Below are 27075 nucleotides of genomic sequence, written 5' to 3'. Positions count from 1 at the left end.
TATCCCCAGATGCTAAATGTTTAGAGAGCGAAGGTGCATCCGAATTTTTTTATTTTTTTCTTTTCTTGAAGTTGGCTGTAAATCTGCTATGAGTGTATTCTGAACTGCCAGTGGCCCACTTGCTGAAAGCAGGACATGTTTTGTGCTTCAAATTCATTTTCTCATCAGGCTAATGGAGGTATTTTTGGTGTGCAGCTATAGATGGTTATAGAGCTGGCATTATACAATAAAGAGCTGGTACATGATAACATTATTTGAGTAGTCTGTTGATGACAGAAATATAATGATTCTTTAAAAATCTTTATTTGCAATTTAGTTTACCTCTAGGGTTCTTGATGTCAGAAATAGCTTCTTCACAACTGCCTGGATGTTGTCTTTTATCTCTTGCTTGTCACGCACACTTCAGATCCTCAGACAATGCTGTCTTGAAATGAGAGGACATGGCCAAAAGCATAGCGTTTATTTATATAGTCATAATAACCTGAAAGAAGCAAACAGTGTATGACAGAGAGAAACAGAGGTTTATATTCTTGGGACATCACTAAGACAGCATATTCAGGAGCTTAGCTGGAACTGCTTGACTGGTTTTCTGCCTGTAAGACTTGGTTTTAACAGTAGAAGTACTTGTATTAGTTAATTGCTGAAAAGGTTTGGAGCAATTGTGTTGTGAGTCTTTACCATGGTGCCAAACAGGCTGCTATAAACAAATACAGATATTTCCTTGGAAAATGAGTTCTTGGTATGTTAGTCTTTCCTTTGTTCATGTACTGCTTACCCTTTCACTTCAGCATTGCTCTGTCCACACTTGGCCTTTGCCTCTGCATTTGCATATGGTCACACTCTACAGAGGACAAAGTGCTGAGCAAGTGTTGTCCTCTGCCCTGCAGTGGGTTCCTGGAGGGAGGTGACTTGTCAGCACTGAGGTGACGTGGGGACCTTTGATCACCATTGTCTGGGGGTGCAGCTGAGCTAAGCTGTGTGACAGTGACTGAAAGAAGGAGCTGCTGATCTGCCCATCTGCACAGTGCAAATGAGAAGATCTATTATAAATAAACTGGGAAAGCAGAATTCTTGCTTCATTTAGACATCTGTTTTAAAAATGGTTAGCAAGGGTGTGTACCAGATGTCCTAGCACTGATTGTTCTAAGTTTTGACTTCTTTTCCCCATCTTATAACATTTCCTTTTTGCTTATCTGTGTGCTCCTTCTATCTGTCCTTGGTCCTAGCAGCCTGGGGCTCCTTTTGTGAAAGAGGAGCAAGATGTGGTGTTAGAGGTCAGAGGAGTTGTCCTGAACTGGTCAGCAGAACCAGGCACTGAACCTGGACTGGTTTCTGCTGCAGAATGGAGAGTAACTCTGTCTTGCAACCCCAATGCAGCTGCTTGTCTTCTGCAAGAAAAGACTGAGGCTGTGGGAGTCTTCTTGGATAGACACCTACAAGACACTTGGGTGTTCCCACCAACCGTGCCCCACAGAGGCTCAGAGGGTGGCTGTGCTTGGAGTAGGCACAGGACATCCTTGTATTGACTGCAGCCTTTCTTCTGACCTGGGATCAAACGAGTGGCTTCCCTTGCTTAGACTTTTAGTTTTAATGTCTGTAAACACTTGACAGGACAGTGGATCTTCTAGAAGCACATCTGTCACAGATGCCCACTGCAGACCTGTGGGCTCCTTCCGTTGTCCCAGCAGCACACAGGAGCATCTGGGCCTGTAGTGTTGTTGTTATCTTCCCCACTCACAGCAGGCACCTAAAACTAGAGGAGGTTAGTGCAGAGGGATGAAGCTGCTGCTGAACAACCTAATGTAGCAATCAAAGGAGAGGCAGTGACCTTGGAATTCATTTAAATAACTTTTCATTGGCCTCAACAATTTAATGGCAATCTTAACAGGATTATTCAAAGATTGGATAAATAATCATAGGAGACATTAATTGGTCTGCAGTTTGTAGGTCTGACTTGTAATTCATTCCTTTTTCATGTAATTCTCCTGTTTTCTGCAATGGTAGGTGAAAGCAGGTTGTAGCTCATTATAGCAAAATTCTCATGAAGACAGCCAGAAAAGCACTGTTTATTGTGGGACAAGATCTTAAAATTTGTTGTCCTTCTCTCAGGTTCAGTTTAATGTTGTGACATTTTTCCAGGCTGATACATCATGCTGTCCTCTGTCAGGGGTAGAACATGCATTCACAATAAAGATTTGAAGACTTCAGTTTGCATTTAAGTGCCTTTTAAAAATCTGATGTTGCTTCCCTTTATTTTAATCCTGAGTGAGTTGGCTTTGTGGCTGTCAGTAGTGCTGTGTCTGTGTGATGTTCATGAAAGAACCTGGAACAGTGACATTTCATGGTCTGCATATCCTGATCCAAAATTTTACTTAGATGATCTTTAGATGCTTGGAATATTTTTTCATTTCCTGGGCAAAATGTGTCTGTGTTATTGGTTTATGTTTTTTTCCCCTCTGCATAGCTTTGTCAAAACTCTGGTTCTTTAGAGCCTTTGGGTGATCAAATCTAATTAATTATTGTAATATAATTGGAATATAGTGTAGATTATGTGGATACTGTAGTATGAACCTTGCTGTGGCTAAGGAACACACTGTGTAAAGCTCATCAAGGTGAAGTTAGCCCTGCAGAAAATCATTGTTTGTACAAATTTAAGCTACCTAATTCAGAGAAGTTTCCAGGTATCTGAACTGGGAGTTGAGATGCCCTTTGGTTAAAAGTGAGGAAGAGCACAAAATGAATTAAGTTCACTGCTCCTAAAAGGAGAAATAAATCAAACTGGGCAGGTGTCAGAGGGATCTGTCAGCCCCTTACACAAAGCCATATGCCTGCAAGTTTCCTGTGGGTGGCAAATAAATCATTTTCCAGCCTCTTTTGTGCTTTTAACCAAGATAAGCAGTGCTGAGACAGTAATTCTTCCTCAGCCTGTCCCAGCTTCTTCCTGAATTCTCCTGTGAAGCTATTGCATCAGGTTTCCAGCATTCTCACACCATGGTGTAAAATTAAAGCAAAGCTTTCTCCACCAGCTGAGCTCCCCTTGTTCTGCACATTAACCACATTACTGGTTTTTTGCTTAAAAGAATGGCATGGGACTCTTTAGTGCTGTGGTCTCTGTGCAGATGACTAAGTGGTATGGACTTGAACAGGGGCTGGTCTGAGATCAACTGCTCTGGTATTTGCTGTAATTCTTATGTGGGATTTGCAGTTGTTGTTCAGATGTTCCATAAATATGCTCTGAAAGTGTTCCATGATGTGCTGTGGTGGCTGAAGCTCTGTTTGCTCTTGTGAAGTTACTTATACCTGGATGTCTTACTGCTTCTTGGCTGCAAAGACTCTGACTTATGCTCTATAAAACATGTTGAGTTCAGGCCCAGGTTTGTGTCTGCTGGCTTCAGCCATTATCCCATCAGAGGGAAACAAAGCAGCACTGAGGTTCAGAGTCTTTGGTTTATTTTATTTTGGACAATGGTGTAAAAATAGCCCCAGCCCCATTACCCGAACACCTCAGAGTCAGCTTTTGCTGGCAGGCATTGAAACACATTTCTAGCCGTATCTTCTGATACAGCTTCCAAAAGCTCAGCTAAGTCTGGGTTTTCTAGTGCCCCTTCCAACAATAACAGCTCAGGAAAGCGAGCTGGCTGCTGCTGCAGGGGAGAGGGAGAGGTGCAGCAAGGCACAAGGATTGCAGCACTCCGGGGCCGTGCCAGCGCCTTGTCCCAGCTGCCTGCACCTCCAGTCAGACCTGAGCCTCATGTGCTGGGTGCTCACCCCAGCCCCTCTGTCCCTGTGCCCTGTCCCAGAGGGGCTGCCGTTGTGCCAGTCCCTTGGGGACAGGGAAGGGGCTGTCACTGAGGCCAGCAGTGCACTGGAGGTGCCAAAGTGTAACTTCACATCATGCTAGGACCCTCACCCGAGCCTGAAAGTTCAGCCTGCCTGCAAGCTACTGCACCAGCTGAAAGCAGTTTAATTTACACCAAATAATGTATTCTAAGTCTGCTTTTCTCACTCATGCATTCATTTTACTTTATTGTAATGTCAGCACTTAGCAGTGAAGTAAAGGCAGATCTCTGGAGAACTTCGCACAAGCGAGAATGCACCATTATCTCGGTTTTACAGATCCTGCTTATGTTGGGAGCATATGTGGTGGTGTAATTACACTGATGTGATTAAATCAGTGCAAATCCTTGCTAGAGGGACATGCTGTACCACTGTAAAGTAGGACTTATTATCAGTGCAGTTGAATTCAAATTATATCACTCTATTAAGCTGTGCTAGTTTAAGCCTCCACTGAAAGTCACAAAGTCGCGTGAGGAACTGTGTTGTTTCTTTTTAAAGCAGATAAAGATTTGGAAACTGAAAGGAGTGAGGTTGTGCTCTTCCCAAGAGCATGGTACTTTTTGTAAGGAAAGAGGTGTGGGTGTGAAAGCAGGGGTGTATTATTATTATTGTTATTTTTAATAGAGTAAATTCTTTGTTTAAACTGTCGTGGCCATTTTGAAAAAAAAAACCTATATCATACTACGGCTTTACAAATATATTAAGTAAAATGCATACAAAATTCTAGTAAATCTTTACTACCTGGTTTTGGATTTTGATAATGGCTGAATGGATCAATGAATAACCATGTATACAATTTAACTGTTTTTTGGTTTTTTTTTTTTTTGGCAGGGTGTGGGCACTGTAAGAAGATGAAGCCAGAATATGAGAAGGCTGCAGAGTTTCTCCATGTAACCAGTGATGTAAGCTAATTTCCTTTATTATATCCTTCAAATAATCAGTAATAAATAACTAGAGTAATAAAAGTGACTTTTCTCCCTACAACAAATTCAGCTGTTCTCATCCTCCCACAGGACCCTTCAAAATGCGCTTCCAAAGTACAGTCTCATCGCTAATGCATGAGCCCTGCCAAAGTCTGAGAAAGAACATTCTGTCTTGAACGAAAACAAAATCGAAAAATGTTTATGTATTCTACTGTAGGCCTTATACATAATATGATCAAATCCAAAAATGGATTTTTTCCCCTTACTTAAAGGCATTGAATGTGAAAAAACATAGGCTTTTATTTATGAATTAGATTTGGAAAAAAACCAAAAGGGGTTGATCCTTGTTTCAAATACTCTGTTTTTAATGGTTGCACCACTCCATTAGCTTCATCATAAGTGCTCCATCAGCATGGCTGGAGAAGAGAGAGGCAATAATACAAGTATTAGTGATATTGATTCAGTCTCGTGCTGTGTATGCCATGCAGGAGAAGTAGAATTGGTCTCCCCCATGCTTTAAACATCTTCTCTGGAGACATCTAAAGTTCCTTTATTGCTGTTGGAGAGGGAGGAGATGAGAAAAACAAGGATCCAATGAATCATACTCTACAAATGCCTGTTCTTCTGTGTGTCTAAAAGTGGTCCATGAAAAGTTACCCACAAGTTAGGGAAAGATTAATTCATTTTAAAGTAAACTTCTCTTTAGTGTTGCTTGTTTCTTCTAGAAGAAACAGGGATTTGTGGGAGGAAATGCAATTTCTGGGAATGGCTCTTAAGCATTATAAAGTGAATTATATAAAGAGAATCCATCAGAAATGAGAATGGAACAGGTAAGACTCTGGTAATATTTAGTCCATAGTATGTCCCTTTCTGATTTTGCACCAATTCTTTGTGTCTTTCTGTATGTCTGTGCACAAAATCACAGAATTAATCAGGTTGGGAGAGACCATTGGAATCAAGTCCAACCCGTGACCAAGCACCACCATGTCAACGAGAGCATGGCACCAAGTGCCACATCCAGTCTTTCCTTAAACACATCCAGGGATGGTGTCTCCACCATCTCCCTGGGCAGCCCATTCCAATGTCTAATTGTCTTTTATGTGAAAACATTCTTACTCATATCCAACCCAAGCCTCCTGGCACAGCTTAAGACTATATCCTTTTGTCCTAGAGGCAGCAAAGGCACCTAGAGCATGAGTGATTGTCCCCAAGCCCACTGTGTCCTGCTGAAGGTGTGTCTGTATGTGGCTGGGATTTACAGGAGGTGATCTCTGTTTCAGAGTCCAGGTGTCCTTGCAGCAGTCGATGCTACTGTCAACAAGGCTCTTGCAGAAAGATATCACATCTCAGGGTTTCCTACTTTGAAGTATTTTAAGGATGGAGAGGAGAAATACACTCTGCCACACCTCAGAACAAAGAAGAAGATCATTGACTGGCTGCAAAAGTAAGTTTTGAGGGTTTAAGATAGTATTTGGGTGCCTGGTTAGTGACTCCTGCAGATGGCTTTGATGAGGAACTAAACAGAGCTTCAACACTGCCTAAATCCCTTGCTGACAAAATTACACTGAATTCCATTATTCAAACCCACAGAAACATGTATGTTAGCAATGGTCTCTAATACACCAAATCCTTTATTTGCTATGGGGTTTTTCATAGCTGCCCTGGTATTACTTTCCCAAAATAAATATTTTTCAAATATACCTTAAGCCTTTCCCTGGAGAAAGAATAGCAATGGCTCTGAAAAATAAATAGAACATTTGTTGTTCCCTCTTTATACAAAGCAGCAAATCCCAATGTTAGTAACTGAATTTCTACAGTTGTACTTTTCTCTTTCCAGCATTTCAGAGCCAATGCCTAGAATTCCACCCATGTGGGGCTGAAGGAAAGCCAGTGAGACCAACAAAACTAGCACCTTTGAGTGCCCTAACCAATTTTTCTTGGGTGTGTGCTGAAATATGCAGAATTAAGTTTAATATGAAAATTATGACAATAATTCAATTTCAAAATAAATTGCTGCTACAATTCCCTCTTTAAGTATGCATTATATATGCATGTATGTAAAAGTATGCATATGTATATAAAATACTCCCTCTCCCTCTCCCTCTCCCTCTCCCTCTCCCTCTCCCTCTCCCTCTCCCTCTCCCTCTCCTCCTTCCCTTCCTTTCCCTTCCCTTCCCCTCCTTTTCTCATTACATCTCTGACTGCTTCAAAGCAGGTAGTGGATATGGTCTGGCAGTATTGTTGTAGCATGTTGAGGAGCTTTATCTGTATTTTGCTTTTAGATATGGTACTCCCTTGGCCTCCCTGCCCACACAGGCTCCAGGCTGCTGTATCCATATTCCTCATATGTCCTCATTTCACTGGTTTACTCATCTCTTTTGAGCACTGTGCACTTTGTGGCGAGTTAAACAGTCAGGCTGATGCTGCCTGTACCGGCAGGTGAATAAGCAGTGAGGAACAGGGAAGTGGTATTAATTCTTCTGGATCCTGCTGTGGCTCTTGAAGACTTTTGTCTGTAGCCTCAGCTAGTCAGCAGTACAGGTGAAGCCCAGACAACTTGTCTCCTGGGTGTTCTCCTAGCTAGAGATGCAGTAGAATAACATCCTTGTTTTCTGACAGGGATAGAATTGACACAGCTGCACTGAAGCTGGTGGAAATAGGGATGCATCTGGTGATAAAAATACAGGTTGTGGAGACCTGTCTCAAGGGGTAGTTGCAGCCATTTGCTGACTTTGGCTGTGGTTCCTCTCTGTGCTGCCACACCAGGTTGTTACCAGTTGCTGGGTAGCTTATTCCAGGTCAGCGTGGAAAATTTTATGTGAGAGTAAAGTCCCATCTCTGTAACTGTAATCACTGATAGCTCACAACAACTGTGTTCATTGAGGAATTCAGCTAAAGGACACACTGTGTAACTCTTGTAACTCTTTCTCTGAAACATATCTAAGTCTTTCTCTAAAAACTGGAAAAACAGTAATGGTGGAAATACAATGACTGTCCACCAAGTGACCTTGAGAAGGACTTTAAAAATTCAGTTTTTCTCCACTTGGTTTTTATGTACCTGATACAACTTAAAATGGTGTCATTCAAAGTGTCAGGAAAGTCTGAAAAGCTAATTTATTACCAAGGCGACATATGAAGGTCTTTATACTGTGGCACCATTCTGATGATTTTATATAAAGTAATCACTATTTAAGATACAGCAGGAATGAATTTAATGAGTCTGAGAGAGGTCTGTGAGCTAGTGAATAGCAGAATTTTTGTTAGAGACGCTCTAGGTGTGCGGGATTGCTCTGATCTAGCCAGTATGTGCAGTCATAATTGAAACCTGACATTCTCTTTACCAAAGTAAAATATTCTGGTTCAGTCACCTCTGGTATTCCAAGTGGAATGATGCTGATTTTTGCATCCTGGCTTTAATATCTGAATTCTAGAGAAGGTCATGAAATTCTTTACAGAAGTTTGCATGATAGCGATAAAGAGTACAAAAAGGATATTTGAATGGAAGATACTGTTCTATATCAGTTTTGCCATAGATTTCACCTGCTTGCTGTTCTTCTCAGTTCATGCCTGTGGAGGATACAGTGATATGTATCAATGTTTTTTACACCCAGATGTTGGATGCAATGTAGGAAATCTTTATTCGACATTTCTGCTCATATGCCTGACTACAGTCACTTAAATTATATTTTAATTATTTTAAATTATATTTTGAATTATCTGAGTTCCAGAAATTAACTTGCATCTTTTTTGCTGTTGCCTGGTGTTGGAAATATCGAGTATGTCTTTCTATTTTACAGGCACCTTGAAGGATTTTTCACATCGGTTCCCTCGTGCTAATTATGACCAGGACAATGCTGTCCCTTTATCTACTTCCAGAAACATTTTCAAACCAATTTCATTGTCTGTCTTTTGTAGTCCAGAAGCACCGCCTCCACCTGAGCCTGCATGGGAAGAAAAACAGACCAGTGTTATCCACCTGGCCGGAGAAGACTTCAGGGAGTCCTTGAAGAAGAAGAAGCACACCCTTGTCATGTTCTATGCACCATGTGAGTAAATAACCTCTCTATGAGGATGGGTTTATAAGCCTTACATTTACTGTGAAATCCTGAATGAATTCCCTTGCTCTCCACAAACTCTTAAGGGTAAAGAACTGATTCTGAATATAAGTGCATGGGAACATCATTGGCACCATAATTTGTATCTTTATAAAATGAAACAAAGTAGTATATAATGGTTATATTATTTAATGCAGGCGCTAAAGCAGGCAGCAATACAAAAACAAAACAGATTTATTTTCCTCTGCTGAATTTTATGGTCCATATAACAAAATGTGATCCTTTATACTAGTACAGTGGACATGGAGAGCCTGATTCATTAATGCAGAACTTCAGTAGTGAAATCAATGTAGTAGTGTGGGAAGAATCAGTCCACGAGGTGGAGAACAAATTTTGATGGAATAAACTTTGTAATAAATCTGTATTTAAGTCTCCACTGAAACTAGGGACATGGCTTCCTCCTCTCAGATTGTTTTGCATGCATCACATAATTACCTTGTTTTTCAAGCTCCTGAGAATATTTCTAGAGAAGTTTAGAATAAGGCCTTTTATAAATAAGGTGAATGAGAGGGACCTCTTCTGTTTTCTGTGCTGGCCCAGAGACAGGCAGACTAGGTACAATTTCTTAGCTTTTGAGGGGTTTTTCAAAGGGAGAAGGTAATCCATGCATTTAATATTAGATACTATTAATGTGCCTTTATGGCACCATGACTCAACCCCCCCCCATATGCAAAAAAATTTCTTCTATATCACATGGCCAGCAATTAATGGATAACCTTCAGATAAACAGTTAACAAATTGTTCCCATTAAATCAAAGGTATTTTACATAAAGACAGGAAAAGATCCTTAATGTTTAATCAGGCAGCCCCTTATTTTGCTTTTCTGTTAGGGAATGAAACATGAATGCTTTGGGTCTCATATGAAGGGATGTGGGAGAAAGCAGGGATGCAGTTCAGGGGGGAGATTTCTGTAAGGTTGTAAAAGAAAACGGAAGGGACATAATCCCTTTTCCAGTCCAGTTCCCATCACCTATTGACTAAAAATTGCCCATGTGCCAAGAATTTCTGATTCATGGACCTCAGCTGGTTAAGAGCAAATTATAATTTTAAAATCAAATTATTGTCCATGAAATGATAAGATTTAGGAGTACACTGTCTTTTGAATTCTCTTTACCCGATTAGTGACTTTCTGCATAAGAGGGATTTATTTTACTTTTGTTTTTTAGCTGCATCTTTTTAAGACAGTGAGATTCTTGATCCTTTTTAAAGCCACATTTAAAGTAAAGTCTCTATGTGTGATGTGTATGCAGCACCCAGGGTTGAAAGCACGAGGGAACTTGCCTGATGGGCTAATTTTTTGCCATTGGACTTCCACCTTTATTTTAGGAGGGGTGAGTAAAGATCAGCCTGGGCCTTTCTGTATGAGCAGGCTCTAAAAACAAGGCTTGCATGATGTAAAACTATTGGGTCCTTTGGGGCTGCACTTCAGACACATTTTTGCACTGTTTTTGACACAGTGCTGCATAAGACCACCTATATAGAGGACAGAGAGGTGTTAGCTGGAACCCCATCTGGCCTTCCTGTGACTCCTAAGACACCCTTGCTGTTGTGGTGTCAGTACGTGGGTCATGCACAATTTCTGATTTGTCAGATTTGTTCTCTAAATGTGGAAGTGTCTGTGAGCAAAGCACAAAACACTTTGTTGGGTGCAGGGGAAAGTACCAGATGAGTACTTTAAATCTCCATTTTCTATGAAATGAACATTAATGCAATAGAATAATTGCAATGATTCAAATCACTATATTTTTTCAGCTTTTGTGAAGTGATAATGTGCTTTCTGTTAAACTTTACAGATTAGCTTTTGTTTACCATCTTGAGATCTCTTGAAGCTTACATTGCCAATTAATCTTAACTTTCTTATTTTAGTGCAGAAGGAACACTGCTAAAATTTCAAGGTCCCATTACCTCAAATAATTTTCTATTCAAATCCACATCTTGGGTCAGGGCAGACTCACAGTATGCTATTCCATTCACTTGTGACTCTGTGGCAGTATTTGTTACACTTACACATATGCTGAGATATTTTAGGATTGGGGGGGGTGTATACATGCATATATAAAGTATGTTTATATATAAATATTTATGCTAAGAAATGTATCTCTCATCTGTCATTAGAATTTAAAGCAGAAAGTTGAGTATTCTGACCTTTGTCAAGCTTTCAGCTAGAGTGACAAACCTTTAGGCAAAGGCCACAGATATATATCTTAGATGCAAATTAAAATGAGATCTGGCTTTCCTGTGGCAGCTTCCAGCCCAAATTACTTTATATGTATAGGAGAGCCACCAATCTGCTGCTGTGCTGATAACTCAGGGCTGAGCTGAGCAGGGCTTTAATGGTACTGAGCAGTGCTTCACAGTGATTTAACTCTGGAGGAGAAGACTGCTACATCCACATGGAAAAGATAGGGAGCTCATTACTCTGTCTCCTGGAATATGGGTGAAGCATAAATGTAAAGGTTATTCCTCATGCCTGTAGAATATTTTAAGGATGAAGAATCAGAATCAAGGCTCTGGAAATTACTGGGGGAAAAAGTCCACTCCTGTGGACTTAACACCACAGAGATCTTGATTTCACATTCCCTTTCCTGCATGGCAGCATCTGTGTGTGCTTCAATGACTGATCTGGGGCAGGAGGCAGGAATAGGGGCAGGTTCCCAATACTGACTTGGGAACAGGGAAAAGTGCCTGCTGGAGAAAACCCAGTACTACTTGTGCCAGTAATGACCTAGGACCAGATCTTCATCCAGATGTCCTTTGAGTAGGTCTGTACCATGCCACACAGGCTGGAGTGTGGGCTGGCATGTGTTAGAGCTACTCTACCCTAGGTCTTAGGACCTGGGGCAGGCTGCTGGCATCTGTGCTGCACAGCACCTGTCCCAGCTCTTCTCTGGAACCCTTGTGCAGCTCTTGTGAAGATGTAATTGTCATCCCACTCATGTACCTTTAAGTTCAAAATGTCTAAAATAAGAGGAAGCTAATGGTACCATCTACAGAAGGGAAGCATGAAGCCTCAGTTGTGTGTGGGGACTGCTGTGAGTGGTTGGAGGAGTATTTGAAAGCAGTAGGATTAATGCACCAGCATTTGAGAAGCTTTTGGGGAATGTTTATAGACTTTGTGTCTGTATTTTTTTACATAATACAGTCCTTGGACTACTGGATTCCATCAGCTTCAGTTTTACTCTGATAACTGTTTGGCTTTGTCCAGAAATGGGCAGAGGAGACAACTAGTCGGAGTATGGTTTGGTGTGCACATGGAGCCTGGTACATGGATGATCAGGATTTGGGGGCTACAGAGCCAAATGGACAAGAGCAGATAGACTGCAGTGCAGAGCCAGCCAGGGTCAGGAGGGCAGTGGCTGCAGGTCTGTGCCCTAGACACAGAGCTTGGTCCAACACTTGCAGCACTAAAGTGAGGTGTCCTGGGCCGACCCCTTTGCATCGGTGCCTCTTCTGGGATCAGCGCCCTGACTTTTCTTTCTTCTTTTTCTTATGTCCTCCCTGTTCATATAGCTTATCTGGATGTATTTTATCTGCATTTTTACTTTTATGTGTTCTCTCCACTCCGTTATTCCAGATAATTGAGATTTGACTTTGACAAAGCATTAAATTTTAACCTCCTACTACTGTAGCACTGAAAACTGTGCAAAATAGAAGCAGTTGGTTGTGATTAGTTGTCAGAATCACAAAGGGTAAGAAAAGTTCCAGTAAATAATGTCTTTGTGGTTGGAGATGTCAAACAAATTAAGGGGGAAAAAAAGAATGATTGAAGCTAGGTGAGACTCTTTTCTGCAGTGCCCAGGGACAGAACAAGAGGCAAATCAAATTGAAACACAGGAAAGTTTGCATAACCATTTAGAGGAAGTGGTGGTTTTCTTACTGTGGTTGTGGTTGAATACTTGAACAAGTTGACCCAAGAGGCTCCATCCTTGGAGATATTCAAAACCCAGCTGGACACAGTGCTGGGCAACTTGCTGTAGTTGACCCTGTTTTGAGCAAGGGAGTTAGATTAAATGGCCTTCAGAAGTTCCTTCCAACACAGCAATGCTGTATTTCTAGGAATAGTTATACTAGTTTGAGATGCACAGTGGGATTTTATTTGGTTTGGGGTTTGGTTTTGTTGGCTGTAGTTGGTTTTTCCCTTTCTCATCCAGTTCTGATTTTCTCTAAACAGGAAAGACTTAATAACACCCCTTGCTAATTCTTGTGCAGAAACAGAAAATGTCCACTTTTGAGTTGCAAGAATGTAATTTTTTGGTTGAGATTGCTGCTTCCAAAGAGACTACAAATGAATCAACTGTGTCAGAAAGAAATGATATATGATAGACCAGTCATTAACAGGTCCAAATGATGGTGGGGAGGGCACTCTGTTTTTAGATCAGTCACTTTAAATGGCAGGAGTCAGCACTTATCAAATTCATTCAGTTTCTACTTTTAGTGTCAAAACATGAGTTAATAAGCACTTTTAAAAAATAAAGACTTTCAGCAGCAATGGGAAGTAGTTGAGGGAAAGTTCTCCTTTTTAATGGTTCGTAAGGGGGGCAGTTGCCAATGTTATTGACTTGCCAAATAGCCCCAAATTGTGGGACTCAACAGGGTTTACAGAATGGATATTTTTAATAAATGCTTTGCTGGGAGCTGATTTCTGGTTCTTGTTCAGCAGTGAAACTTTCATTTCACTAGAAGTTAATTTCATCACCTGGAAGAAGTTATTTTCTGGTGAAGTCTGACCCAAGGAGCACCAAGAGAACACCCAGAAGTAAACCATCCTGAGGATGGTTTTCATGAAATATTTTTGAATGGAGCAAGTGGCTGTAGTTCTGCAAGAGAATGTGCAGATAGAGACATCAGCCTCTTTGGTTCTTCACTTAAACTTTTTTGTAGGGTTTTTCTTTCAGGGCTGGAAAAAGTGAATAAAGGTGTCTAATCTGCTGCATCTGATAAAGTCCCAGAAGACTGTACGATGTTCGTGGAGCCATTAAAAGGCTGTGTTTTGATCAAAGGTGTGTGGGAGCTAGTACCTGGGTATTGTTCTGATGTAAAACAAAGATAGTAAAGCAGGTATATTGACGTTGTTGCTGTCAACTCCTGGTGACCATTAAGAAATAAGTGGGAAATCAGGTAGAACTTTGCTAAGCAGTAAGAAATCAGACAGGGATCTGACTAAATGAGTTGTGCCCATCCCTATGGGTTTCATCAGGAGCCCATAAAATGCTGAGAGCTAAGGAAACCTGCATTCATTTTACCCACAAAGTTTGTTCAAGATTTTAATTACTCTGCATCTTGGTCTGCTCCTCCTTTCTGTTTTCACAACAAAAACTGGTTTCTTCTGTCCAAGTTACGCATCAAGGAATATCCACTGACAAAAAGCACTTGGCTGAGAGTCTTTGCCAGAGTGGGTCACACTGTGAGCACAGAAGTTGCTCATGGCTTTTAGCTGTTAATGCTAACAGCCAGGAGGGCAGTGTGCTCCTCCCACCCTGGGACCCAAGCTGTCATCAAAAAGCTGCTCTGAAGGAAGCCGTAGTGTTTCCTTTACATCCTTCCTATTTTTTGGAGCAAGCTTGGCCCAAGATGGTTGCACCATATCTCAGCCTTTGCACAGGCAGTTTTGGGGAGTTAATGTTTTGGTTAAGCTGCACTGCTTTAGGAAAACATGGCAAATTCTATTGGCTGTGAGGCCTCAGCCTGTGGCTGCTGGGCCTGAGATGAGCAGTCTGGGTCACTGCTGGGTCACTCAACAGACTTGTGTGACATGGTTCTGTATGCAGTATGCACAGAGGGGGAGAACTCGACAGTTGAGTTATGAGTTCAGATGTGCGGAGCAAAGCAGCAGCACAGATGCATTTAGTGTCCCACCGTGGCCTTAGATTGGCTCCCACCGAGAGGTTTTCCTGTCACTTGCAAGCACGTCTTGTTAAGTTTTGATTAGGAGGCTGTATCAAAGAGCCTGAACAAAATGTGCGTGTTTATAAATGAAGCTTAAGCTATCAAAAAATTATTAAAAACACGCTGAACAGAAAAAATCCATTTCAAGGCAAAAACCCTTGCAGGAAGGATTTTCTGGTTGTTGACTGAGGCAGAGGCGAGGTCTGGACCCTCTGATAATGAGTCTTTAAGTCCTGTGTGGGCTGGCACTGCAGAATTTTGATGTTAGCTCTGCCACTAATTGCTTTCTCTCCTGCATCAGTGATGCTCTTGTTTCAGGTACATTACCTGAAATGTGTGTTCCTTTTGGTGTAAATAATGCTGATGCCACAGTGCCCCTAAACAGGCTGGGTTTGATAAAGGATGAATTCATAGAGTGGTCCCTGCAATCAGAACTGCTTTAGTCCCAGTGTTTGTGCCAAGGAGAATACTTAGCGCCAAGAGAATGGTTTGAGCTGCACTTCCCCAGACTCTGCATAACCGACACGAAGTACTCACAGTGGCTGTGGTTCAGTGGTGACAGTAAACTAAAATTTGTTGAGGTGATCCAGCTCCTCTTGTTTTGTAACCCTAAGATGTTACAGCTGCTTGATTTGGTGTGCAGAATATTGCCTGTGTATAAACAGCTCCAGCTTGGGAGAAAGGAAGAGGAGGGAAGTGCATATTCTTGCCCCGTGAAATTCTCTCCTCACAAACACACGGCTGTGTTGGTGCAGTGTACCATGGGTACATTAGGAAATTATGAATATACCACCCATCCTTATGCACTGTCATGAAATCCATTTCCAATAAGACAAATGCTTTTTTTGGTGATGTGTAGCATTGTCTTGACAGGAGCTGCTTTTGAGCATCAGTGCAGTTGAAATTTCAGTGCTCTGCTGGCTGTTGCTAACTCAGTAGTGTGTCCTCTATTAGTGGTGTTCACTGGTATAGCAAACAAAATTATTTTGCTTGCTCTATAACTGTTTGCAGTTAACCAGGGCTGATGCTGGCTTGATTAACTGCTGCTGCCAGATTTGTTTTTACACACGCCAGTGACACAGTGGAAAATGCAGGTCTGCTGGAACTGGCACTTAGGTTTGTTCTGGGTGTAATTGTTGACCTTTATGCCCTTTCTGTCCAGAGGTGACTTGCTGTATAGCTTTCCATCTCAAAGGGTTGCTTGTTCCCAAATGCTGAGTGTTGGCATGTCATTAGTAAATCACTGCAGTGAGTCATATCCTTGCTTTTGGTACTGGATGAAACAGTCCGGGAATTTTGCGCTGAGTCTTTTTATTCTCCTCACTTTGCAATTTGACCTGCTCTGATGAACTTTGTTGCTGTTACAATTGTCCTTATCTCATGGCTGTGGTTTCCCAATAATTTGGGTTTTGTATGTTTTATCTCATTTGTATACCTCCGAGGTGTTACAAAATAAAAGTTCAGATACCTTGGGAAAAACTCAACAAAATCCACCAGCAGGCTGTGAAATTTGGAATAGTTTGCCTGTTGTTAAGAGCAGTCAGACAAGCCTTGGTTGACCTTATGCTTAACTGAAAAGCTCGTAACATTTTTCAAATCAAAGGACATGTCACCCTCTTTCAATTACTAATATCTTGTGTGTTAGAGATATGATTATTCTATGGTGTCAGGTTGTCAAGTGAGCATTGGGTGCAGATGTGCAATAAAAAACACTCTAGTTCTCTACTGGTTAAACAAAGTGAATTAACCTTTCACTTAGATCTCCAAATGCCTTTCTCAAATCTGCCTGTGGATTCAATAACTCCTGCAGCCACACAAATTGCATTGGTTTAAGCAGTATACCCTTTTTCAGCTCTTATCTGTGCAATTACTGTCTGTGGCCTGTCTTTCCTTGATTGACCAAGTAATATTCTGGTTTTAATTCTAGTTAATCGCTTGGAACTCTTGAAGTGGAAACAGGCTTTGCTTGACTCTGTGGTGTACAAGCTCCCGGGCTGGCCTTGATAGCTGTGCAGAGTTGCTGCTTGCAACTTGCTTAGAATTGCAGTCATTTAAAAGCCAGTAACAGAGGGCACTATCTACCCCTGTTATTTAAACGGTGATGATTTCAAGCAGAGATGGGGAATTGGAAAGTCATTCTCTGCTCTGCACTTTGCACACTGAGGGATCCATCCTGCCACGTGCTGAGCCCTCTGAGGCCCTGATGGTTTCACAGCTGAACAAATGGAGTCAGCACCTTGCAGCCTGGCTCCCTGTCAGGCAGGATTGTGAACCCTGCGAGTCACTTAACCTCTTCCTGACTCTATTTAACCTTGGATGTAATGACAGAGGGGGATAATCATGCCTGTCTCTCTTAGGGGCAATTTGAAGCATAATTAATTGATATTAGTTAAAGCATTTGAGATCACCCGTTGAGAGGTACTAAAGGAAGCCGGGGGCTGAGGGGGGAGCAGAGCCCTTTCTCATGCTGAGGGTACAGCACAAACAGCACAAATGCCACAGTCTCACAAATCACTGGGCTTTCAGATCTCCTCTAAGGAGCTGGCCAGGACTTTGTTATGAAAGTACTGACAGTTTAAGTTAGTGTATTTAATATGAAAGCAGTCTACATTAAAATGTGTGCGTGTTTAAAGGCTCTACTTAAAAAAACCTCATGTAAAATATATGCACACCACTTTGTTACTTTCTCAAGATTTTATTACATTTGAGATGCTAAAAGCATGCACGGCAACAGCACGGGTAGGGTTATAAATCATTGTGTATTACTGATGGGCAGAAGGTATAAGGTAGTGCTTTCTGAAGTCAAAATGCCCAGTCTGTGCTGCTGTAGGGTTCTAGTTGGGATGCTCAGGTTAGGGTTGGCAGGACTGTCGTCCTTGCCTGACCCATGAGCAGTGCTGGCCTCCTGCAGCTCCGGCCGCTCGGAGATGGTGACACGAGGACAGCCAGACCATGTCACTGCTGTAGGCGTCTCAGCTCAGCGATGCAAGGCAAGGAGAGCTGTCTTCTGATCAGGTAGAGAGCCACTGAGTGATTTTCTCTTTTAGAAAACCATTTCCTTTCAGACTAAAAATCACTAGTGATGGGGAATGTGAATTTCCATCTAAATTTGACTGGCTTCAGCACACAGCCAGCTCTGGAGCTTACTCAGCCTTTGGCATCCAGCTTGAATAGCTAGTGATAATGAAATTTAGAGACTGACTTTTCTCCATTTCTATCACTTCTTAATCTTTGGATTTAAGCTGTTGACATACTGAGCTTCCTGACTCCCTTTGCAATGAAACATGTCTTTCAGTTCTGTTGTTTTTCTTACAGGTCTTTTGATCCCACTCCAGTTTGAACTTATTGATGATTTGTGGGCCCAGAGAGCTGAAAGCAGCACTTCAGAGGTGCCAGGCATAGAGGCCCTCTCCACATCTGCCTACTATTTTAATTCATATATTCAGTGAAATTCGTTTTGACAACTCCATCATTTTCTTTCAAAGCTATATTGTTAGCATTGTTTGGATTTCTTTTGCTTCTAATACATTTAAAGCCCCTTATATACTTAAAACATCATTATTACCTCTGCTGACTGTAGGTATTGCTTTGATGTCCATTTGCTTCCTTTATCTATTTTGTACAAATTGTTAGCTTTTGATTTATATTCATTAAAAAACAGCTTCACCTTTCTTCTATGTGCTATGCTAATACAGCTTTCAGTCTTCTAAGGAAACTGAATTAACCTTATACTGTTCAGCTGTAGAGAGGTTATATTATATCACTGGGCTTTGTAGTTTCAAATTAAACAAAGCATGAAGTAACTTAACTTAAGGAATGTTTTTTCATATTTAAACAAGTAGAAACCTGTGTTTTTGGAAAGAGGACTTGATTCCTTTAGGCAGTTCTGCAAATTTGCCACAATTTTATTTTAAATGTAATGAGGTGACTGTTGTACAACAGGGTGCATCTGTTTCATGCACTACTCTTGAGACATCTTTAGAATTGCCATCTGGTCCTAATACCTTTGTACACTGAAGTTTTAAGAATCTCTAAGTTTTACTTTTGACTCACTATCATCTCTAAATAATTCATTGGTTAAAAAGAGGAAGCCCTGTTCAATGGAAAATTATCCATTTGAATGTGATAAAGACATGTAGGTTACTGACTAGGTTATTTCATTGCTTTGAAACCCTCTTTGCATCCCTTCTGCATCCCATGGGATCCTGCAATTATGGAAAATGTTTTCACAGGGTATTATTATGTCTGAAAATTTATCAAATTGCTACCACATCATATCAATTTAGTGTCATTCTTACCGTACCTGAAAAATGGGTTTATATTTTCCTTAGTCTCCTTTATGTTTAAAAAACAAAAAATGATGTGAGCACATGATGTGAGCACATAGTTAAGTTTTTCTATTATCCCATGTTCTATCTTTGTTTTACATCATGTAACAAATGTGTTGTGGCATCATTTTGGAAATCGCATCTACCTCAACCCTGCAATTCTTCTTCACAGTCCTCAAAGCAGTGTTTCCACAAGAGTGAAGTTCCAGCCCCTTTCTGTGCCCAAACCAGTGCTGGCTCCTTGGGTCTTTCCTCAAAGATACCCTGAGAAGGTGCTGTACCTTATTCCTGCTATCAGTAAATCCAGTCCATGGAAAACAAGCTGGGTTATATATTTTCCATCACTTCATCTCCCTAAAGACCCACTAGCTTTCCTTTAAATGCCTCTCTAATTAGAGGAGATTTAATCAGACTCCCTCTCCCCTCAGTGCTAATGGCTCTGAGTGAAACCTGCTTGCTTGCTTGATTTCCCTCATCTGCTGTTCATCAGCCATTCCTCTTGAACTTTTCCCACAGAAACCATATTTCTCATATACTGGCTCAGTTGAGAACTACTTGGTTTTCAATGTGAGGAATGTGATGGAGCCTGCTGTGACTGTACCATATCTCCTACCAACTTTTACAACATGAATGGTGGAGAAAAACCTTGTAGAATATACTGGGGTTGTGTACATTTTTAAATTTGTAGTACAAGGACAAAGAGAACTTAAGAACTCCTCAGCTGCAGGTGTTTTGGACCTGTGATTTGAGCAGGCAGCCCTTGTGCCCCAACAGGTCAGGGGGAGCAGATGCCACCATGGACTGTATGGGGGATCCTCCAGAGAGCCAAATTCTGAGCACAGAGCTGAGTGCCTGACTAGAGCTGTATTAAAGCTGCATTGTTTCTGATTGTGAACAGGGAATGGCCTCAGCACAGGCTACTGCACGTGCCTAAGATGTCAAGTTCTCTTGTTTTCCTACCAGGTGATGCAACTGTGTTTCTGCAGTAGGAAATGGGGTTATCTTGAGATGTGCAGGAGTGATTAGAAGTTTTCAGTGCCAGTACTGGGATCCTGTGGAAAGGCTGGATGTTTCAGGAGCAGGTTTTTTCACATTTCTCAAGTCAGGTACAGGAAATTACTGTTAAGTTCACATCTGCTCTTAACCCTGAGCAAACCCTGAGATCAAATTTGACACTGTTGTAAAAATGAAAAAAGAAAATTGTTAAAGCAAAGCCCTGCATCTGTGTCAGAAGGCTCTGCTCCCAGAAGTGCTGCTTTTCAGTGCTGCTCAGTTAAAACTCCACTTCCTTGTCCTTTCAGGAAGTCTGTGTGCTTACCATAGGATCCAAATTATTAAACTAAAATGAATTTTCCAATTTGTTTAGTCCATAGTGACTGAGAAGGGGCAAGACCTTTTGGTTCTTGACACTTTACCCACACCTTCATATGCCACCGGTTTAATCTCTTTGCATTGCAGCCCATCTGAAAATTCCTTTGTAAGGAGGCTGCACACTTCCTATCCTCATGTACTGTTCTCAGTACATTTCCTTTCCTTGCACTTTCGAATCTAGAAGATAGTGTTAACACTTAAAATAAACATGTGATAGTGGGTGTGAAGAGGGAATGGGGAGAACAAGTTTTCCGTCTGTCAAAATGAAGACATCAACCTCTGCTTTTATTTTTTTTGGCATGTGCGCTTTAAATAGAATGACTGGGTTGGGTGACTTCCAAGTGTTTGCTGCATTTGGCAATCCTTCTAAGTTGTAACAGATGAAGTTCTGCTGTTCCATATGATGTGCTCCTTCCCCCTTTTTCAGTGACTCCTTGAAACTCCTTGGGAATTCAGTGTAGCATTCACATCTGTTCCGTGGATGGATGTCCAAGGCTAACAAAATGCCTACTGGACTTGGAGGCAGCTCTGCCAAAAGCCATATGGTTGTGTTTTAGTTTTGTGAGCACAGTGCAGTAAAGAAAGGAGGTTGGGCCAAGGGAGAAGTAAAGGGAGGAGGGATGGAGCTTCAGATGGGAAAATGAAGGTAAATTCTCTTGATTTGGTATTGGATTTGGTATTTTTGTGTAGAAAAATACGCTTGTTATTTTTGTTCTCATTTTCTTGTGGAATGTGGCTCATGAAGAGCTCTTACCTGCTACAACTTCTCTAGGGCTTTGAGAGGCCTTACTGTCCTGAAATATCTTTTATTGAGGGCTTGCAAGATGTTCTTTGGTGAAACCTAAATTTCAAGCTCAATATCATAAGAAAAAAGGGAACCTGAAAGGCTTAAGTTTTTAAGAACCTTTATGTTTTAGTGTAACAGTTAGAAGTGCTTTCCAGAAAAACTGCAGCATGTAGTTAAGAACAAGTGTTCCTGTTTTAGAGGTGCCTGATTTTTATCCATTTTTTGTTTCTGAAATTCTTTTTAGATGTTGTCACCAGTTCTGATTTATTTGTGTAGAACAGTGTTAACAAGTCAACCGAGGCAATCCCCCCCCAACAGTACAGGAAATTATCCAAGATTTGTTAAGAGGCAGGCTTGACCTGCAGGCTCTTCAGTATCAGGCAGACAAGCCAGACAAGTGCTAAGAGAGGAAATGGGTCACCAAAGTGGGCTGATGGACATGGGAGCAGGCTGAAACTCTAGCCTCCTCCTCCTCCTCTTTCTTTTCTTCCTCTTCCTCCTTTTCTTTCATGACCATTTTCTTCCAGGCAAATGCTGAACAAATTCAACAAGGTTAATAGCTTGCAAGCTGTAGAACACTGCACTATCTCCCACTGAAACACAGCTGCCATCGTGCTGCATAAAGAGTTTGAAGCCATTAAGGTGAATTTACAGAAGTGCCTCAGTTTCCCAGGAAACATCCCCTTGACTTTCTGTATTCTTAGCTACTGCATAGACTCTCAGTGTATTTACACAGGTGTGTCACTGCAGTGCTTTCAGAATCCTATTCTGAAAAAAATAAATGCTCTAAAATTCAAAGCAGCGCATGTAAGCCTGAAATGATATTTTGGTGAAGCTGGAAGGAGTGTTCAGCCTTTCCTTTGTGGAAAGGGGTGTGCAGTGTTTATGCACAGATACTATTTTTCTTGTCAGCTGAAAGATGAGTGTAGCTTAGGAGGGTGGCTGCAAGTCTCCTAAGAGGGCGTTTGTTCAGTCCTGATTTTAAAGTAACACAGACACTTGTTCATCATGTACAATACTGGCAAACAACAGTAGCATAAGCTGTAATTGGTGCTTGTGAGCAACTAATTTGTGATTTTTCTGTTCCTACTCAGAAATAATAGCAAGATGAACTCCTTTACCATCATTACACAGGCTTGACTGGCTTTTCCAATGTACATCTAAGCAAAAAATAGTGTCTTGAGTCTTTGCTTGGAATCAGCCTCTGTGCTGTGTTTGAAAAAAAGTAATTTATTACACATATGCATTTCAAAGCCTTACTTAGTATAGTAATGATGTTTTGAGAGGAGTTTAGATTATTTATAGACAATAATTTGTAGATATTGCTTCTGAATTAAGAGCACTCATATCTGAACCTTGAATCAAGAGAACAGTTCTAATTTTCCTTCTGTGTCTTCTGAAGTGTTTGAGTCAAATCAGTGTAAGCAATGGATTAGCCGGCCTTTTGTTCAGTGCTGCAGTGGTACAAAGAAGTATCAGCCCATCTCCCATACAAAGCTCTGGGCTTCCTGTGTGCAGTGTCTGCAAAACTCTTTAGGGATTGCCCAGTTGTGATGAACAGCAGGAAGGTCTCCAGGAAGGCCAGCAGCACTCATCCTAATCTGGGACTGGGCATCTGCCCTCCATCCATGAAAGATGTCTGGCCTATTGGACTTGCTTCTCTTCCCCTCCCTTATGTTCCCAATGGCTTGGCTTTAACACAGGCCATTTCCAAATACTTATAAATGCTCCCAGCAATTTCCTTTCCAACTTCCAGCCTCCTTTTGTTCCCAGCTCTGCTGTCTTTATTCCCATGCTCAAATGTATCTGTGGCAACAGCAGTGATAACCTACCTGGCAATACCAGGAGGTACAGAGCAGGGCAATGGTCTGTCTGTGCTGCTGCTCTGGAAGTGCCCTTAGGGGACTAGTGATGGAGAAAAGTCCCCTGCACTCTGGCTCCTATTATGGGATGTCTTGTAGCTGTAAACATACACCTAAACTCCTTGAAGTCACAGGGATCTTCAACATGTGCTTACTCTCATGTAGCTGACACATGTTTTGTCCTGCTCATTCCAGAAATGTAGAGCTCCTGCTTAGAATGATTTTTAATTGAAATTTTCCACTGACTCACCTTGTCGCTTGAGTTTGTCCCACTAGCTTTCCTACAACTAAAGTTTATGATGTCTTTTTCTTCCTGTGTCAAACAGGGTGTCCTCACTGTAAAAATGCCATTCCACATTTCACAACTGCTGCTGAAGTCTTTAAAGAAGATCGCAAGGTAACTTGCTCTTAATTTTTTCTCTGATATTTAAGAAGGTTTTCCATAATTTGTACTTTATAGGCTTAGCTTATTGGTAAGTTAATAGGTTTGTGGATAAAATTGCTGCTACACTGAAAGAAATGTATCTGCATCATAGGGGTTTTATCTTTTATGGTCAAATTGAGTTCTACTGTTCTGTTTTCCCTAATTTGCTGTCTTTTATGTTTAAGTCTTTGCATAAGAGTTATTTTCTATGAAACACAATTCTTTCTCATTGAGGTATTAAATAAAGATAATTCATATGATCTCCATTCCCCTTCAACTTTTACCAGCTGTTGGGGTGCATGTAGAGAAATCACAGGATGCTCTTCTAGGACCCTGATGCTTCAGCCTTGAAAATGTATCCAATGGCTGAATCACACTGGGTAATTTCATTGCATCAGCTGAACCAATTTTGCACTGAACACATGGAGATCTAGGATTAAAAAAAAAAAAAAAACCCAAAAAACACTTGGGCCCCTGGATTTAACCAGATATCTAGCTAGGAACCTGTTTGATATCTTTCAGTGAACCATATTTCATTCTGATCTCTGAATTTGTTCCACCTGCACAATTGCTTTCTGTTTAGGTGTGGCAAGAAAAAGATTTGGTAATTTAATATGGAAATTATCTCTACACCTTCCTCAGGGGGGGAAACAGAGTGGGAGATGTTGATCTCTTCTCCCTGGAATCCAGTGACAGGACATGTGAGAATAATTCAAAGCTGTGCCAGGGCAGGTTCTTCTGTAGGAGACACTTCTTCACCAAGAGGGTGATCAGTTCCTGGAACAAGCTTCCTTAGAGAAGTGATTAATGCCCCAAGCCTGTCAGTGTTTAAGGGACATTTGGACAACATCTGAACAGCAGGCTTTAACTTTTGGTCAGCTCTGAATTCATCAGGCAGCTGGAGTAGATCTTGTAGGTCCCATCCAGCTGAAATAGTTTATCCTATTCTATGTTCTAAATGAAGAGGTGATTTTTGTAACAGTTGTACTCCATAACAGAAGAATTTTTGTAATTTTTTTCATTTCCTCTCATCTGTTCTGTAACTCACAGAGAATGCATCAGATTGACAAGAAACAAATCATTCATGTATCACTGACTGCATAAATTAGGAGTCCATCACTTCTGCCCTCTGGCACACAGAGGATTCATAGGCATGCAGTTTTTAGTTCTCATACTGTTGTAAATTAGTTTGCTCAGATGCCTTTTGGTTACTTCTTTGTTTCCAAGTTCTCTGAGAAAGTATCCTTGTTTTCCCACTTTTCTGGTAGTTCCAAATGAAGCCTCTCTTTCCGAAACTCATTAAAATTTCAGTCAGAGGAGATGAAACAAATGTTCCAAACAATGTGAAACTTGCTTATTAGAGCCTCAGGATGTATTAACAAGCAAACTGAATCATGCCACAGTTAGTTGGACAGGGTGATGGTGGGAAATGCAGGCCTGGGAAGTTTTTCCTTCAGACTGCAGGTTATGAAAGGACTCCAAGAGCAGAGCAGTGATTGACAGGTGCAACTCTTGACTTCAGTTTAAGGCTGAAGTGGGGAGATATAAAATGTAATGAGTTGGAACAGGAGAGCCAGTAGGGAATATTAAGGCTGGTACAGTTTTAAAGAGGTGTGTGCAGTTAGGGAGAATGGTGTTATTCCACCCCAATGACTTATGAAAGTGCCAGGGAGTGATTATTTTGGGAGTCCCTATTTAACTGCGTACAGCTATAACCTGCCAAGGTGCTTCCTGCTTTGTGCCATTGTGGAAAAGAAAACAAACCTGTTTTAGACTTTAGAAGGGCACATTGCTGTTCCCACAAGAGGCACAGGTCATATTCCCATGTTTCAAATTGGACTGAACCTTCAAACTAATTTGTAGTTTTGTAGGGTTTCAAACTTAGGTAAAATCACTGCTTAAGAGAAAGGAAGTATTTTTCTTTCAAAAACAGGGCAAGATAACTAGTTTTCATTTTAAGTAGTAAATTCTTTTCACTACTTCGTTTCTATAGTAGTGTCCTTTTTTTTTCCCCCCTGGAGAAAGATTTTTTCACTTAACAGAGTATTTTTGCATTTAAACTGTATCTTCTTTCTTAAAAGAAGGGTCTTTTAATTAAACATTTAATCCTGCAGAAGCCAAAGAACAATCAAAAACATTCTAGCCTTGAATTGGTTATAGATGGTATCTTAAAAGGTATCCTTTGGGAGACTTTGAGTCTTTACATTGGAATTTTGAAGATGAGCAGAGCTTGAAGCTGTTAAATGCGTGTCTCGGTTTTGGCGCTGAAGCCCCCCTCCCCCGGGGCTGTGTGTAATGCTCTGTACTTTTTCATCATTTGCACTGCTGGAGTTGGAGTTTAAAAATGCACAGTTTGGAACATTGGCCCCAAATGTCAGCTCTCACTGGCCACATCACTGCTGGTGGTTTTAGCCAGAATCCCCAGCCTGCGCGCTGGCCTGGGGCAATCCTGTGGCTGCTGCAAACACAGCTCAGGCTGAGACCCACAAACCAGAGCCTCCAGTCTTTCCATCTTCCTGGAGAAATTCAGTGCCAGAAGGACCAGATCAGTGGAGAGCCTGCTCCAGTGGTGGTGAGCATATTGTTTCAGTTATTTAAAAGGAAAAAAAGGTGGGGAAAAAAAAAAGGCATCTGGAGCATTCTTAGTTTGGGGCACTGTGGCCTTAGCATACAGCTGCCAGGGGAAAGCCTATGGCCAGTGCCCCACAGCTCAAGTTCTGGCAGTGACCAGTGGGCATCAGAAAATGCAAATGTGAGGGGTGTCACTTAGCTGAACAGATTGAAGAGCAGGAAGGCATGTTCAGCAACTGCTCCACAGTCTCTCTTCAAAACTAAATCTTTAAAAAAAACTGTATTCTGCCTTTTGGCTGATCTCAAAGCTCAGCTTGAAAGAACTGATTTGTGGTGTTCCAGTTTGGATTTGCTGAAGGAAAGCTCTTGACTCTTCAAGGCCTCTCAGTAACAAATCTCTGGCAGTCCTGCAAAGGGGCTGCTCTTTGACCAATCTTCCCATTTTCACAGGAGTCTGTTCCTGTACAAATGCATTGACCCAAATCAAAGCACCACAGCTGGGCTCTAGTGAGTTCCCACAGAAACAGTTGTGGCAGCAATTGCTGGAAAGGGTGCAGCAAATGGGGTGAGCTGGGGTGTTAGTAGGTCAGTCAGCAGTGAAACTGGTGGGTCCCCAATGTGTATTCTGAATCACAGTTTAAAATTATTATACCAACCAAATGACTGTACAGAGTTATCCAAATTAGATAATATTTTAGTTTGGCAAGGAATTTGATCCCTGTTTGCTTAAAAAGCATGTGCTGAATTTCTTTTTAATTAGACTCATTAAATATGGTGATGTTAGCAGTGTACATCACATTGTACTAATGGATGTCCCCTTTGCAAATAGGCCTGCTTTGAGAACAGCTGATAACTGCACCTCCTCTAATGATGCCATGCCACATCAGGGCAACTCATAATGAATCTCTCATTTGTAAGGCCTTTCACTTCAAGAACAGTAGCTGAATTGCAGCAAACTTTAGAAGGCCAGT

General features: G+C 41.3%; 1 protein-coding gene across 3 annotated transcripts in view; it reads left to right on the top strand.

Moving 5' to 3' along the window:
• PDIA5 (protein disulfide isomerase family A member 5) overlaps window positions 1–27075 on the top strand; it is a 97349-nt gene that overhangs the window by 61276 nt on the left and 8998 nt on the right. For 2 of the 3 annotated variants that reach the window (XM_021526076.3, XM_085584186.1), the window contains exons 12-15: window positions 4669–4739; window positions 6041–6204; window positions 8676–8806; window positions 23436–23506. In XM_021526076.3, coding sequence (XP_021381751.2) covers window positions 4669–4739; window positions 6041–6204; window positions 8676–8806; window positions 23436–23506 — 437 coding nt within the window. The remainder of the gene's footprint in view (window positions 1–4668; window positions 4740–6040; window positions 6205–8675; window positions 8807–23435; window positions 23507–27075) is intronic. The other variant, XR_014956496.1, reaches the window with a different exon arrangement.

The sequence above is a fragment of the Lonchura striata genome, chromosome 7 (genome assembly GCF_050655825.1).
Source record: "Lonchura striata isolate lonStrDom1 chromosome 7, ASM5065582v1, whole genome shotgun sequence".
NCBI classification, from domain to species: domain Eukaryota; kingdom Metazoa; phylum Chordata; class Aves; order Passeriformes; family Estrildidae; genus Lonchura; species Lonchura striata.
Note: the sequence above shows the minus strand (reverse complement) of the source record. Positions and strands in the feature narration are given on the sequence as shown.